General features: G+C 41.6%; 1 protein-coding gene across 2 annotated transcripts in view; it reads right to left on the bottom strand.

The window, feature by feature from the left end:
- The window catches only part of Edc3 (enhancer of mRNA decapping 3), a 43775-nt gene extending 28467 nt beyond the window's left edge, over positions 1-15308 (bottom strand). Inside the window, exons 1-3 of one of the 2 annotated variants that reach the window (XM_038321553.1) lie at positions 15249-15308; positions 12345-12526; positions 6933-7252 (exon numbers count right to left, since the gene is read on the bottom strand). In XM_038321553.1, the coding sequence (XP_038177481.1) occupies positions 6933-7252; positions 12345-12508 (484 nt within the window). In that variant the 5' untranslated portion in view covers positions 12509-12526; positions 15249-15308. Of the gene's footprint in view, positions 1-6932; positions 7253-12344; positions 12527-15159 lie in introns of both variants that reach the window. The other variant, XM_038321552.1, reaches the window with a different exon arrangement.
- Between the last annotated feature and the right edge of the window lie 1517 nt (positions 15309-16825).

Here is a 16825-nt window from a genome sequence, read left to right as displayed (position 1 = left end):
TACATCCTGAAGAGGCCAATTTCCTGGTGAAATTATTGTTATATGCACACCTATGTCTACCAGATCTTCAATAACAACATCATTTATTCGTATTTTTAATTTTGGTCTTTGTTCACTTATAGAAGTTTGCCAAACCGGGTGGTGGTAGCACACATCTTTAATCCCAGCACTCGGGAGGCAGAAGCCGGCAGATCTCTGTGAGTTTGAGGCCAGCCTGGTTTACAGAGCAAGTTCCAAGACAGGCTCGAAAGCTACAAGAGAAACCCTGTCTCGAAATACCAAAAAGAAAATAAGTTTGCCAAAATACTTTGCTACAACTTCTGCATAATCCAGGAGGGATGTTCTGAATGGATTATGTTAAAAAATATTGTTCCTAGGAATGTCCTTTTTACAATCCCTTTTAAGGTGACATTGTTTGCTACAACTGAAACACCTGACATTTTGATTTTTCTTCAAACCTCTGGAAATTACCTCTCCTATCCAAGTATCACCATGGTCATGTATTTAAATATTAATTGTATCTCAGATCCATTCCTCCAAAAGTGGTGACCTGGCCTTTAATGACCTAATTATCCTTTTGAATTGAGAATTAGCATTTTCAAAAGCCAGAGATTCAGTTATCTGTCTAGCATCTGAATTTGGTATCAATTCTATTTATTGCTGATGTTATTCTTTGTAGGAAATCCGAGGTGGTTTCTTTTGGGCCCTGTATTACTTTAGTAAATGATTCAATCTTCTTTTCTACTTCTTTAATTCTGTCCCAAGCATTCAAAGCTGCTGCTGCACGGCATAGAGCCAGGATGTGGCCATGATATAGAGATTGTTTGTCTATAGTAGCATAGTCTCCTTCTAAAAGAAATTGAGCTTAGGAAGATTTCCATACCTCTAGCTTTACTTCGTTGTTCAATAGTCTTAGCTGCTTCTCTGAATTACCCCATTGTAATTGTGAACCAGGCTCTAAAATAGCTTTAACCAAGTCTATCCTAATTATCTTTAGGGATAATTCTATTACAGACTGACTCATCAGTTTAACATCTGCTTCACAAAACATGAATGAATGCCATATGAGACTACTGCTTCCTTGAATCTCCTTAAATCTAACATTGGTACAGGAGTCCACACTGTTCTTATACAGCCTTGATCATTTGTCAATTCCTGTACGGTTACTGGATATATTAAGGTTAACTGCTTGAAAACCTTAGGCCGTTCCTCTCAATTCTTATAATACAATGCTGAAATTAGTTCTCCATTAAATTTCTCTGTCTGGATTTGAATATCTCTATGAACTATTTTATTAAGTTTTTCTAAAACTTGTATGTTAGGACTCAGATTAACCAACTTTTTTAGTGATAAAACAAAATGATAATGCCTATGATATTTAAAATTTACATTACATAAATCCCATCTAAATTAGTAATCCTCTCATTTAATTGTTCCATTTTCAAATTGTCCAGCGTATTATCACAGAGACCCAAATCTCTCCAATGTAATGCTGTTTCCCATCTTTAATGTGGGAAAAAACTCTTAACTAATTCATCCCTTTAAGAATTCCCAATGTCTTACCAAATCTGCTGCCAATGATGATGAATATATGAGGCTTAATTTTTTATTTTATTGATTTTATTGAGCTATACCTTTTTCTCTGCTCCCCTTCCTTCTTCTCCCCTCCCCTTCAACCCTCTCCCATGATCCCCATGCTCCTAATTTACTAGATGTGAGGCTTATTGTTGCTGCATTGAAGACTAAAAGCCTGTCTGAATTTCAAGGCAATTACCTAGTTTGGCAGCAGATTGTGAAGGGAGTTCATTAAGAGCCTGCCAGGAGAGAAGAAAAACCTAGCTGGTAGGGCAGTGACTCCAGCCACACGTAGCTTGGTCTATGCCAGTGGCTGTAAAGCTACAGGCAAATGGCTTTCTTGTGAAATTATACCGAAACGTTGGGTGTCATACGTAGCACAAATATTAAAAACCCAGAGCCAGATATTGGGGTTCAAGCTGAAGATCAGAAAAGCAAAGCAGACAACCACTAGACCTTTTACTTCTACCAAATCATCAGATTGAAAGGGCGAGATTGTCTCCATGAATCCTTAGACTCCACATCCAGTGAGTTCCTGTCTCTTTTATATTTTTATAATTCCTGTCTTTTATACTCCTTTCTCCACCCCCCCCCCATATAGCTCCTGTTCCCACCTACCTAGTGCTGGGATTGAAGGTGTGTGACTCCCAAACACCAGCATTAAAGGTGTGAGCCACCACCACTTGGATCTCCTTCAGAATCGATCTTGTGTAGCCCAGGGTAGCCTTGAACTCTCAGAGATTCATCCACCTGTGATGTAGGAGTGTTTCTATCTATCTGCTGTTTCATTGGTTAATTAATAAAGAAACTGCTTGGCCTGATAGGTTAGAACATAGGTGGGTGGAGTAGACAGAACAGGATGCTGGGAGTGAGGCAGATGCCTCGGGCAATTGCCCTGCTTCTCCTCTCTGGGACAGTCGCCATGAAGCCAGCCACCAGGTCAGACATGCTGAATCCTTCCCGGTAAGACACCACTCGTGGTGTTACACAGATTATTAAATATGGGTTAAGGCTGAAACTAATGGGCCAGGCAGTGTTTAAAAGAATACAGTTTGTGTGTTGTTATTTCAGGTGTAAAGCTAGCACAGTTCGCTGCTCCTCACTACACACCTGTCTCCTGAGTCCTGGGATTAAAGGTGTGTGCCACCATTCCCTGGCCTCTAGTGGCTTAGCTATACATTCTGATCTTCAGGCAAGCTTTATTTATTAAAATACAAATATCACTACATCACAGGGGCTCAGTGACCAGTCAATATGGTCAGTTGGTGAACTCTAGTTTTAGTGAGAAACTTCCTGAAAATATAAGGTAAGGATGAGAAAGTGATGGAAGAATATACCCAATATCAACCTTTGGCCTCTACAAGCACACACAGATAGATGTAGAGACATGTGCATACACACGTGCGCAAATACATTTGGTACACCACAAGCACAGGCACATACACAATCAATGAGTCAAGGACTAAATAAACACCTGTGAGTCAAAACTCTACTACTCTAAATGACTGACTGAATAAGCCAGCACTCAGGAGGCAGAGAAATGCAGGTCTTTGTGAGTTATAGACTAGCCTTGTTTACATAATGAGTTCCTGGTCAGCCAACGGCTGCACAATGAGACCCTGACTCAGAAGAAAAAAAGGCATAAATAAATACATGGGGTAGGGGATTTCTGGTGTAGGTTTTTCCAAATAATTTGTGAAAACATTGTACTGCCAAGGAGAAGTATCATTAACTGTTCACTCTTTGGATGTGGGCTACATAGAATTATTTTCCAAAGGAGAAACCTGACATGCTATTTTAATCAGGTGACCAAAGTGATGATGGAAAGTCATAAGTTATGGTCATTGTACATAACCTTGACACAATGTAATGAAAACAGCATTTTATCTTTTATGTTTTTCTCCCCTCCACCAAATCAGCAACAACAACAAAACCTCCAAATCACTAATCTAATCATAAGAAAAATATCAGGTGAGGGACTTTCTACAAAATACCTGACCAGTATGTATCAAAACTATCTGTGAAAAAAGAGAGGAAAGTCTATGGCTGGAGTGATGGCCAGTGGTTAAGAACGTATAGCGCTCTTCTACAAGACACTGCCAGTCACAACGGACTGCAACTCCAGCTTTAAGGGTTCTGATATCCTTTTCTGCCCTCCTTAGGTACCTGTCTACACACACACCCCAAAATAAAATAAATCTTAAAAAAGTCAGTCCAAGATTAGTAACTTCTAAATGAAATGGATACCGAATAAGATCCAAGACATTAGGTAAATACAAGGGCAACCTGAATAAAATGTGTAGTTTATTCAAAAAAGGTTAAAATCTAAGTGGAAAGAGTCACTATCTAAGCCATTTTAAGTTTTTCTTAGAATATGGAAGTACTACTGCATGCATTTCAGTCTCCTGTTTCAAGCCATCACCAATTAAAACAGTTGCCTATAGGTATTTAAATTGTCTAGAAATGCTTTTTTATTGCTTTTTTCTCCACTTAAAGTAGGCATTTCCTTTGTTTTGCTTTGTTAGATTTATTTTTAGTTTCTGTGCGTTGGTGTTTTGTTTGCATGTGTGTCTGTATGAGGTATTGGATCCCCACAACTGCAGTCACAGATCATTGTGAGCCCCCATGTGGGTGCTGGGAATTGAACCTGGGTCCTCTAGAGATCAGCCAGTGCTCTTAACTGCTGAGCCATCTCTTCAGCCCAAAGTAAGCAATCCTATAACTTAAAATGTTAGTTCTGACACAAATGTCACATCACAAGCTAGAACTGAAGCAGCACACTAAAACCTTCCTACAAGGCCACTGAGACTAAATGAGGAACTAAAAGGACAGTAAGTGACATCTGAAACTTTCTTTAATCAACTCTTTAATGTGAGCTCCAGAAAGCAGCTCATTCTAAATTCTGCCTTTTAGGAGGTAACGCCTTACTTAGCCTTAACATGACTCTAGTTTATGAGTTTCTATGTTATTAAATTCCCAATATATTTTGCCACTATTTCTAAGAATAAAATGCACGTAAAAGTAAGAATAGTGTAGGGCTGGAGAGATGGCTCAGAGGTTAAAAGCACTAATTGCTCTTCCAGAGGTCCTGAGTTCAATTCCCGGCAGCCACATGGTGGCTCACAACCATCCATAATGAGATTTGGTGACCTCTTCTGGCTTGCAGGCAGAACACTGTACAAATAATAAATAAATCTTAAAAAAAAAAAAAAAAAAAGAACGTGCTGGAAAGTTTTGTGTCAATCTGACACAGGCTGGAGTCATCCGAGAGGAGGGAACCTCAACTGAGAAAATGCCTCCATAGGATCAAGATGTGGGCAAGCTTGTAGGGCACTTTCTTAAGTTAGTGATTGACAGGGGTAGGGACAGACATTATGGGTGGTATCATCCCTGGGCTGGTGGTCCTGAATTCTATGGGAGGGCAAGCTGAGCAAGCCATAAGGAACAAACCAGTAAGCAGTACTCCTCTGTGGCCTCTGCATCAGCTCCTGCCTCCAGGTTCTTGCCCAGCTTAAGTTCCTATCCTGAATTCCTTAATGATAAACTGTGATGTGGAAGTGTAAGCTAAATAAACCCTTTCTTACCCAAGTTGCTTTGGTCATAGTGTTTCATTGCAATAGTAACTCTAAGACAAGAAGTTTTATCATTTAGAAGCATTTTTTAAATTAATTAATTTATTTATTTAGCATACAATGTACTGCTGGTCAGGAAGGCACCAGGTCTCATTACAGATGGTTGTAAGCCACCATGTGGTTGCTGGGAATTGAACTCAGGACCTCTGGAAGAACAGCCAGTGCTCTTACCCTCTGAGACATCTCTCCAGCCCCCAGCATTTTTTAAAAATATTTATTTTTATTTATATGTATGTGTATTTTGCAGGTACCCAAAGAAGTCTGGAGAGGATCTTTGGAGCTGCAGTTACAGGCAGTTGTGAGTCACCTGACTTGAGTGCTGAGAATTGAATTCAGGTCCTCTGTAAGAACAGCAAAGTGCTCCTAGTTACTGAGCTATCTTTCCAGGTCTAGAAATTATTTTTAAAACTGTATTTATTTTTTACTTTATGCATGAGAGTTTTGCCTACATGTACCACATGTGTGCCTGGTGTCTTTGGAAATCAGAAAAGAGCATTGCATCCCCTAGGACTGGAGTCACAGACAGTTATGAACCACCATTTGGATGCTGGGAAGTGAAACAGGGTCTTCTACAAGAACAAGGCTCTTAACCTTCAAGCTGACTATCCAGGTTCCCTAGAAGGAACTTTTAAAAGACATTCATATGTATTTAAGGAATGATAAGAGATGTGAACAAATCTATTATGTATCAAAATTACATTAGTACACATGTTAAAAAACATTACAGGTTCTACTGACCCATCTATGTTTCTAAAACCAGCACGTAGAATTCAATAATCTGTTACTAGCAAACAAAACCAGAGAGCAATATATATCCATATATGTTCTCCTTAATGTTCTAGTGGGGACAGTAAACACAACAAAATTTAAGTGATCAGTTTGGAGGCTAGTGAGATTATTATAAAGGTGCTTGCCACCAATCCTGTCAACCTGAGTTTGATCCCCAGGATCTACATGATGGAAGGAGAACCAACCCCCACCTCCACATGTATATCCCTGAACACATACACATAAATAAATGTGCTGTAAAAAGAAATAAAAGTGAAAGAGTCAGTTTGGGCTGGGGCTGGAGCTTGGTAACAGAATGCTTGCCAGGTATGCACACAGCTGAGTTCAACCCACAGCACTTCAACAAATAACATAGTCTGTCAGAATGATGGTAACAGTGATACCTACACTAGCCCCTCCTCTCCAAGAACAGAAGTCTTACTCAAGAATTAACTAGAGCTGGGTGGTGGTGGCAGCACACACCTTTAATCCCAGTACTCGGGAGGCAGAGGCAGGTGGATCTCTGTGAGTTCGAGGCCAGCCTGGTCTACAAGAGCTAGGTCCAGGACAGGCTCCAAAAGCTACAGAGAAACCCTGTCTCGAAAAAACAACAAACAACAACAACATCAAAAAACAAAATTAACTAGAACAGCCTGAGTCAATTCAGACATCATAACTACCCCCACAGATTTCAAACACCAATACAGTGCAGATCCCCAACTCTTCCTGAAGGAAGAAAGGTGGGCAAGAAGCTTAGGTATACCTCTAATAACTCATTTTCTTTTCCTTGGCATCTTAAGGGATTAGCCCTAAAAGACAGAAGCGCACTATATTTTTGTCAAACTCTGCCAGTACCCCACTTTACAAAATAAAGGATTAATTTAAAGAGCAACAACAGGTAAGAGCTTTCAACACGGAAACACCAGGTAATGAAAACGGCAATTTGACTGTACTTACAAGAGTTGTGCCGACGACGGAAGCTTTTAGACTGACTCAAGGATTCCATGTGCCTGTCCACATAACTCTTTGAGCACTGCTGCTGCTGAGGAGAAACGGCAACATCCTGGCTCTTCACATCTGTCCTCTTAGGGATGTTCTGAGGGGCACTACTGGAAGAGGTTGGCTTCTTGACCACCTTGCCCGTACCATTCTGACTGATACCCACTTGGTACCCAACACCAGAAGGGCCTAATTCTGTCTGATGAAGGTCTCCAAACTGTTGGTTGTCTCCAGGACCTGGTATCTCCAAAATTTTTAATTCTGTAATATCACCTGCCCTGAAATACACAAAAGTCCGAGTCTCAAAATTATAATAGCAATAGAAAAGTGCTAAGGATGAAGCTGGATTAATGGAGATCAGTTACCCTCTGCAAAGCTGTACTTCAGGGAGCTACCGGATGTAAAAACTAAGAGAGTAGCAGAGCATTTAGAGACAGTGCTCAGCCACCAATTTTCAACTCATACTCTACTTACTGGCATTTAGAGAGAGAAGCTGTTAATAACAAAACTCTACAGCCATCTTAGATTTTCAGAATGTTAGTGGCTTTTTAAAATTATTTCACCCACTTGCTCATTCAATGGGCATATATAATGTCCTTACTATGTGGCAAACCCTGAGCTAGGAGCAGGAAATACAGAGACACAGTACATACTCATAAACAACTCAGTCTGGGTACTGGAGAGGACACTGTAAACAATCGACTGTCAAATACCAGGACAGAGATAAACACAGGGCACCAGAGAGCCCAAAAACAAAATACCTGGATTCACACTGCATCTGGACTATTTAGGTTATGTCAGGGTGTATAAGGTGGGAGGAGGTAAAAGCGAATCAAGCAGACAATAGTAAGGAGAAAGGCATCTCAACCAAAGGTTCAGAGACTACGAAAATGTGACGTCATCCACAGGAAGAACTGCCAATGTTGCCTATGGTATCACATAAGGACAGAATGCCGACAGGGGGACATCAGGAAAATAAAGTAATAACTAGGGCTTAGATCATGAGCACAATGGGCTTTTCCCATGGCAACAAGGAGGGAGAAACCAGCAGGGCAACCAGGCTCCTGCCTAGAACCCTCCACCTGGAGGGCAGAGGCAGGAGCTCAATTTTAAGGTTAGTGTGATTTACATAAAGAGTTAAAAGATAGTCAGGACTACAAAGACCCTGTTTCAAGCAAGTCAGAAAGAATCCTTATTCTTTTCCTAAAGTCCTCTCCTGTCATATGGCTGTCTGCTACCATGTGGAGGATATCCATGCTGGCAACTCAAATAGTGTGGCTTTTCCCCCACTGAGTAGTTGCTGAGATAAGGGTTTTCTGACAAACTCTAATAAAAGTATCCTCTCAAGCTCATATTTGGAGGAAAAGTTTATTATGATTCTTAATTTTTCTTTTTTTCAGCCTGGACATATGGAACATGCTAACAGATCTCTGTGAGTCTGAGGACAGCCTGGCCTATATAGTGAGTTAAAAAGGTCAGCCAAGTCTACACTTTTGAGACCCTTTCCTCAAAACAAAACAAAACAAAACAACAACAAAAACAGTTTTTCCCTTGGACTGGAGAGATGATTCAAGGTTAGGGAGACTGCTATTCTTCTAGAGGACTCACACTATAACTCCAGTTCCATGGGATTCAATGCCCTCTTCTAGCCTCCCTGGGCACCAGGCACACATGTGGATACAATATATAATGCAGCCAGATACTCAAATGAATAGATTCTAAATTATTCTTTACATGTACTTATTCATTGCATGGGGAAGGGTAGAGAGGGGGGGCAGGGTGTCACAGTGTTTGAACACAACTTTGAAGGAGGTGGTTCTGGGAACTGAACTCAAGCTGTCAAGCTTGTTGGTAAGAACTTGGCTGGCTAAGCCATTCCACCAGCCCAATCTTTACATTTCTAACTTTGGTGAAAGGTGCCAACAGTGGACCTCTGGAAGAAGAAACCTGCAAATAAGCATCTGTTCAGCTTGTAAGTCTTCTGTTGAGGACATACTAGAGAATATTCAATTGGGAAGGACCAGGCCTCAAAGTATCTACAACTCAGACAATGAGTTTAAAGGACAAAGATCTGCGTTCTTACTAAAATACATAAAAGAATACACAAGAGTGCCTAGAACCCAGTTTAATCTGTGGGCTGTGGCTCCACACAGACTCACACAGGTGAACTTGGGGTTTGGGAAAACTTGGCAATAGTAGAAGACTTCTGAACATGCCATGGCCAGAAAAGAACCAAATCAAACATCTAACAAATCCAGTGTGCTTCTGCATACTCTGCACTGTGCATGCCGTCATGCCCTCCAACCCACTACCGCTGCCTCAAACACCGCAGCTCAAATCTGAGACTACTACACACTATACAGTGTAGGGTTTCTACTCTACAAAGATTGTTGGCCCCATAGAAACATAATAGTCTTATTATGAAAACAAAGTCCTTCAATATTTTTCTAATATCATTTCTCAGTATGTAAATATCAAATTAGCAAATCTCCAAATTGTATAGTGTTACAAGTTTGTTGCTTGAGTTACTAACTTAAGTAACTTAAGTTTCATCTAAAAACAGAAAATGGCTCACACCTTTAATTCCAGCACTTGAGAGGCAGAGGCAGGCAGATCTCTGAGTTCCAGGACAGCCTGGTCTATGGAGCAAGTTCCAGGACAGCCAGTGCTACACAGAGAAACCCTGTCTCAACACACACACACACAACTGGAGAAATGGCTAAGTAGTTGAGAGCACCTTTGGCTCCTGTAGAGGACCTAGGTTCTATTCCTAGCACCTATATGGCAGCTCACAACTGTCTGTAACTCCAGTTCCAGGGGATCCAATGTCTCTTCTGACCTCCTACATGCATACAGTGCACACACATACACTTGGGTACACAATATACACATTAAAATAATTAAATATTTTGTTTTGTGAGACAGGGTTTCTTTGTGTAGTCCTGGCTGTCCTGGAACTTGTTCTGTAGACCAGGCTGGCCTTAAACTCAAAAGATTTGCCTATCTCTGCCTCCCCAATACTGAGATTAAAGGCATGCTCTGCTACTGCCAGTTAAATACATAAAATTTTCTCTTTTTTCTTTTTCTTTCGTTTTTCAAAACAGGGTTTCTCTATACAACAATCCTGGCTCTTCTGGAACTTACTTTGTAGACCAGGCTGGCCTCGAGCTCACAGAGATCCACCTGCTTCTGCTTTCCAAGTGCTGGGATTAAAGGAATGTGCCACCACCACCTGGCACATAAATATTTTAAAGAAAGTTAAAATGAATTTTGGCTTAGGACAGAATTTTCATAATTTCTCAAATGTCCCTAAATACATTTCCATTTTATGCTACATTTGTGAATCAACATTCCCAGCACCGACAACTATAATATCAGTATTATCAGTTAAAGTGAAAAAATGAAAGTATTTTGTGTACTACAGCGTCAAATATTTATCCAAGCTTTAATTCTCTATGTAAAATACACATAACTACCTCATTAGTATCCAAATACACTTCACATTTACTAAGTGGTAAAATTATAAGAATACCAAAGAATTATTTTAAAATAAACATCTTTATGACTGAAAAGCAGTAGACGTTTTGTTTGTATACCTACTTTCTATGCCTATGTGCTACAGTTACTTTAAAATGTCTAAGAACCAGACATGGCGGCTCACTCTTTAAATCCCAGTGCTGGGGAGGCAGAGGCCACCAGAACTCTGTGAGTTCCAGGCCAGCCTGGGTTGCATAGTGAGACTCTGTCTCAAGAGTCTGAGAAAAAAAGAGTGTTTAAGTAGAAAAAAATTAGAAGCTCTGATCTGATATTGAGGGGGAAAAATACAGAATCCAGAATAAACCAATCTTTGAATCTGAAAAGAAAAAAATCTTAAAGGCAAGCTGAAGAAACCAAGAGAAGGGGGCTTATCAATTTGACATTACATCATCTGTAGGCTTGGCAAGAGATAATCCAGGATGACGATAGGAAAACACAAACAAGGGACTGAAAAATAAAGCTGCGAAACTGAGTAAAGGCAAATTATTTTCATCTAAACAAGAGTATGGCTACAAAGGGAAGAGAAGGATAGGGCACTGTCTTTAGTTAGTGGGAAATGACGGGTGGGGTGCCTCACATGAGGGAGGTCAAACAGTAGAATACAAAGAGAGTACAACAAAGGTTGATGCTGAAGACACAGAGGAGATGAAATAAGGTCTTGAAGGAGGCAGAGTGCATCTCAAGGGGCCAGCCCAAACACAAGGGCTACTTCCAGAGACCACAAAGATAAGCAGTTAGGGCTAGAGTGATGTCTCAATAGTTAAGAGCACTTGCTGTACCTGGCAGTGGTGGCACACACCTTTAACCCCAGCACTCAGTGGGGCAAAGGCAGACAGATCTCTGGGACAACCAGGGCTACACAGAGAAATCCTGTCTTACAAAACAAACAAAAAAACAAAAGAGCACTTGCTATTTTTTGTTTTGTTTTTGTTTTTTCAAGACAGGGTTTCTTTGTGCATCTCTGGCCTCAAACTCACAGAGATTTGCCTGCCTCTGCCTCCTGAGTGCTGGGATAAAAGGCGTGTGTCACCACCACCTCGCTCACTTGCTGCTCTTACAGAGGATTCAAGTTCAGTCCTCAGCAGCCACACTGGCCTATAACTCTAGCTCCAAGGCATCCAATCCTAATCTGGCTCTGCAAGTAACTCAACGGTACGTACCCCGAGACACACATGTACCCCGAGACACACGTACCCACATAATTAAAAATAATCTAAAAAATTTAAGAAAAAAGAAAAATACAGGTACTCAAATATGAAGGAATTGTTCAGGAAAATAAGGGCACTCACACCTGACAGCCTCATTTTGGGAATATAAATAGAGGAGGCTGACTTTCAAAGTGATGAAGACGAGAGCGTGAAGAGACAAGTGAATGAGTTCTATTGGCAAATATTAGGAAAAGAACTCTCCATAACTAAGGCCTTTAGTTATTAACTACCATGTGCTTCTGGGGATAAATCACACATATCTCCAAAGACAAACACATTTATGCTAAGGGGGAAAAACTGATGAGACCTTTGATGTAGAAAAGCACATATAATACAATACTGAAAAAATAATTTGAAAAGTGATGCTGAATTTAAATAAAATTCCATGTCTAACAGAGGTTAGAAACAGGTAAACACTAAACCATTAGCTCAAAACTGTATTATAATGTAAAGTCCACTGAGAATAGCAACAGTACTCTAAGGTCTGTAAAACTATGAACTCTCCTTCCTGGCAAGACTCAAGGTAAAACAGAGCCCAGTTGAGAAAACACTGTCAATCAGACCCCGATTCCAGCACCACAGACCACCAGGCTGGGTTCTTAAGGGTGTTAAGCAGCACACTTACCGAAAGGTGACTTCTGGTACAAGACACTTTACTCCATTGTGGAAGGGCCGAGTAAGAGAAATGGTCTGGCTGACCTGATCCACTGCTGACACTCTTCCTTGATAGACACCCAAGCTGTCTCCACAGTTGATTGATACAATACTGCCTAGCCAATCCATAGCCATGTTCCCGATGTGGGGTCACTGTGAAGAGAAGGAAGCATTCAGTGCACCTTGAAGAAAGACTTCAACTCAGCAAGTATGTCAGGCTCTGCACTTAGTGCTAACTGACAATGCTCTGCCTAAGGTGATAGAGCATAAAATAATAAAACAACTTTGGTAAGAAGTGAGGCATAACTGCACACACTCTGTATTATTTTTATTTTACTGTTTTGAGACAGAGTTTCACTGTTGCACAAATTCTAATTGATCTTAATAATAAAAACCTGGAGTCAGATATAGGGGTTAATGCTGAAAGATCAGAGAAGCAGAGCGGCCAGCCACTAGTTCTTACCGCTACAGAATCCTCAGCTCAAAGGAGCGATCCTGTCTCTATGAATCCTCAGACTGAATCCTGAGCTCCTGTTTCCTCCACCTTATAGTCCTTTCTACTCCCAGCCATACCATTTCCTGTCTCCACCTCCCTAGTGCTGGGATTAAAAGTGTAGGACACCACTGCTTGGCTGTTTCTCTTTTAGACTGATTCAATCTTGTGTAGCCCAGGGTGACTTTGAACTCACAGGGATCCCTCTGCCTCCTGGGTGCTGAAATTAAAGGTATGTACCACCACTGCCTGGCCTCTATGGCTAACTAGTGTGGCTAGCTCCACACTCCGATCTTCAGGCAAGCTTTATTTGTTAAAGTACAAAGTATCATCACATCTTACCATGTAACTTGCTGGCCTAAAACTAATTACATAGCCTCAAACTCACAGAGATCTGTCTGCCTCTGCCTCTGCCTCCTGAATGCTGGAGTTAAAGATATATACCACCATGCCCAGCTGAAAAGACCTTAGTTCTAGTGCTGGAGGTATGCAAGGGAGGCAGAGACAGGTTTAGCCCAACTTGGTCTACACAGAGAGTTCTAGGTTAGCCAGGACTACAAAGTAAGCAAGACTCTGCCTCAAAAACCAAAAACCTTTTTCAGTAGGGACATGCAGATTAATAAGCAATATTGATATATGTATACAAAGACCATGAAGACACCAGGCAGTGGTGGCACAGGCCTTTAGTATCAGCACTCTAGAGGCAAAGCCAGGGGAAATCTGAGTTCAAGGCTAGCCTGGTCTACAAAGTTGAGTTCCAGGACAGCCAGAGTTACACAGAGATACCCTGCCTTAAAAAACCAACACAACAACAAAAAACAAAAACAAAAAAGCAACCCAAAGACCATGTTGTTTTATTATATGCACTGCAGATAACAGTGCAGAATCTTTCAAAAGAGAAGGCTGGGGATGTGACCCAGCAGTGGAGGAGTATTTGCCTAGCAAGCACAAAGTTCTGGGTTTAATTTTTAGCACCATCAAAACTCTCAAAAAATTAAAAAGCTGAACAAAATCTTAGAGAGAAGGCTCAGCAGTTAAAAACACTGGCTGCTCTTCCAGAGGATCCCAGTTCAATTCCCAGCATATATACTGTGGTTCAGGGGACCTGATGCCCTCTACTGACCTCCCCAAGCACTGCATACACATGATGCACAGAAATACATTCAGTTAAATACTCACACACATAAAAATAAAATAAATTTTTAATTAAATAAATTGCTACATATAAAAGACACTTACTCTAGGCTTATTTTCTATTCCTGATCAGATTCTGCCTATTTTATGACAGAGTAGCATAAATTTTCTTGCCTATCACTTATACTCCATCATCATCCTATTCTGGCATCTGTTTAGGTATCAGATAGATGCATTATAAAAAGCTGTCATAACAACACCAACAACTGGAATTTAACCAAATGAACAAGTTTCTCTTGCTTCTCCCGTCAGCATGTATCTTTAATGCCCTGATCTTTTACATTCAAATTTACACTGCACTAACTACTGAATCAAAAGGTTGACACTTTGAAAATGTAGCTTTTAGTGATAAGTGCAGGTTTTTAAAAAATCTGGTTCTGTATTAGTGTGTAACTGTCCATTTTTACTGAAAAATCTCCCATAAAATATATTTATATTTTATTGAAAAATCATCAAACAGCTTTATTCTAAAAAGAAAAAAGTCCACGTGGGCGTGGTGGTGCATGTCTGTAATGCCAGCACTTGAGGCAGAACCAGGAGGTCTGCCGCCGAGTCTGCGGTCTGATTCCAGCCTGATTCAGAGAGCAAGTTCCAGGCCCTCCAGGGCTACACAGAGAAGCCAGCTCTCAAAAGAAGCAACATAAACCAACCAAAATTTCCTAGGGCTGGGCACGTAGCAGAATGCGTTCCAGGAATGTGTACATGAAATTCTGGATCTACACCCCAATACTACCAAAAACAAAACGTTTTCATTACGCAGACACTAAATATACATTAAACAGTGTGAACAGTGTAATCACTGCCCCCACTGGACTCTTCATCTGGCGACTACTCTGAGGACACACACACACACACACTCTTCATCTGGCGACTACTCTGAGGACACACACACACACACACACACACACACTCTTCATCTGGCGACTACTCTGAGGACACACACACACACACACACACACACACACACACACACACACTTCCTGCCAATGTAAAGGTCTACAAGGCCTGGAAGCCCGCAGCCTAAAAAGCAAATTGAGTTGACCACCCCGGAAGCGCCAACCAACGAGCACCGCGAACACCCGGCCTCCTCCGCGCTCACCTCCCCACCGTCTACCCCAGCCTGCGCGGCACACCACACCAAGCGGATCCCACGACGCCAAAACACCACCAAAGGGGCTTCACGCCCACCTCCACAGTCACAGAAGCAGCCGCCAGCACCGCCGCCGGAAACGCCCCCGCGCCTTGCCGACATGGCGTGATGTCACTTCCGTTGAAGCGTAATAGGCTGGCGCTAGGAGCCCAGAGGGTGGGACTCCCACGAAATTTGAAAGGATGCTAGTTGAGAAGGGAGCTAGCCAGCGAACAAGAGAAGAAAGTATGGAAATATGATGGTTAGTTTGCCAACTTGACACAAGCTAGAGCTATCTATAAGGAGGGAACCTCAATTGAGAAAAATGTCTTCATAAGAATAAGATCCGGCTATACGTAGACTTGTAAAGCATTTTTCTTAATTAGTGATTGATGGGTGAGGGCGTAGCCAATTATGGCTGGTCTTGGGTTCTATAAAACGGCAGGTTGAGCAAACTATGAGAGCAAGCCAGTAAGCTGCACACCCTCGCATGGCCTTTACATCAGCTCCGGGATCCTCCAGGATACTGCCCTGTAGCACGAATTCTAATTGTCTTAATGAACGAAAACCCAGAGTTAGATATTAGGGGGTGAAAACTGAAGAGTCAGAGAAGTAGTTCGGCCAGCCAATAGAGAGACCTTATACCTTTACCAATGCTCAGACCAAAGGGGCGATCCTTTCCTCAGACTTCGCCCTCTGACTTCAGGGGCGATCCTCAGACTACAACTGTCTCCACCAAACCTCAGACTTCAATGAGTTCCAGTCTCTTCCTGCCTTATATTTCTCTCTCCGCCCAGCCATATCACTCCTGTTCCCATCTCCCTACTGTTGGGATTAAAGGCGTGGAATTCCAAGTGCTGGGAGCACTTTTGTATGAGCTGTTTCTTTTTTAGACAAATTCAATCTCGCATAACCCCAGTGTGGTCTTGAAATAACAGAGATCCCTCTGACTCAGTCCCCTGAGTCCTGGGATTAAAGGTGTGCCACCATTCCCTGGCCTCTAGTGGCTTAGCTCTGCACCTAATCTTCAGGCAAGCTTTATTTGTTAAGAAATAAACAAAATATCACTACACTGCCATGTTTGAGTTTCTGTCCTGACATCCTTCAATAATGAACAGTGATGTGAAAGTATAAGCAAAATAAACCCTTTCCTCCCCAAGTTGATTTTTAGTCATAGTGCTTCATTACAGCAATTGGAGAGAGAATTTTGGGGCTGGAGAGATTACTCAGAAGTTAAAAGCACGTGTAGCTCTTCCACAACCATCCGTAAGTCCACTTCCAGGGGATCTAACACCCTCTTCTGACATCTGAGAGAACCAATAAAACTCATGGTGCATGTCTTACAGTTTCAGTTCCTGTGAAGAGACACCATGGCCACAGCAATTCTTATAAAGGAAAACATTTAATGGAGCTGGCTGACAGTTCAGAGGTTCAATCCATTATCATTATGGTGGGACATAACAACAGGCAGGCAGACATGGTGCTGGATAAGGAGCTGAGAATTCTACATCTTTGATCCACAAGCAACGGGAAGGGGTCTGTGACAGTGGGAGTAGCTTGAGCATACCAAATCTCAAAACTCAACCCCACAGTGACACACTTCCTCCAACGAGAACAAGGCCATACATACTCCAAG

Source organism: Arvicola amphibius, chromosome 3 (assembly GCF_903992535.2).
Source record: "Arvicola amphibius chromosome 3, mArvAmp1.2, whole genome shotgun sequence".
In the NCBI taxonomy this organism is placed as follows: domain Eukaryota; kingdom Metazoa; phylum Chordata; class Mammalia; order Rodentia; family Cricetidae; genus Arvicola; species Arvicola amphibius.
This window is presented reverse-complemented; position numbering and strand designations above follow the sequence as displayed.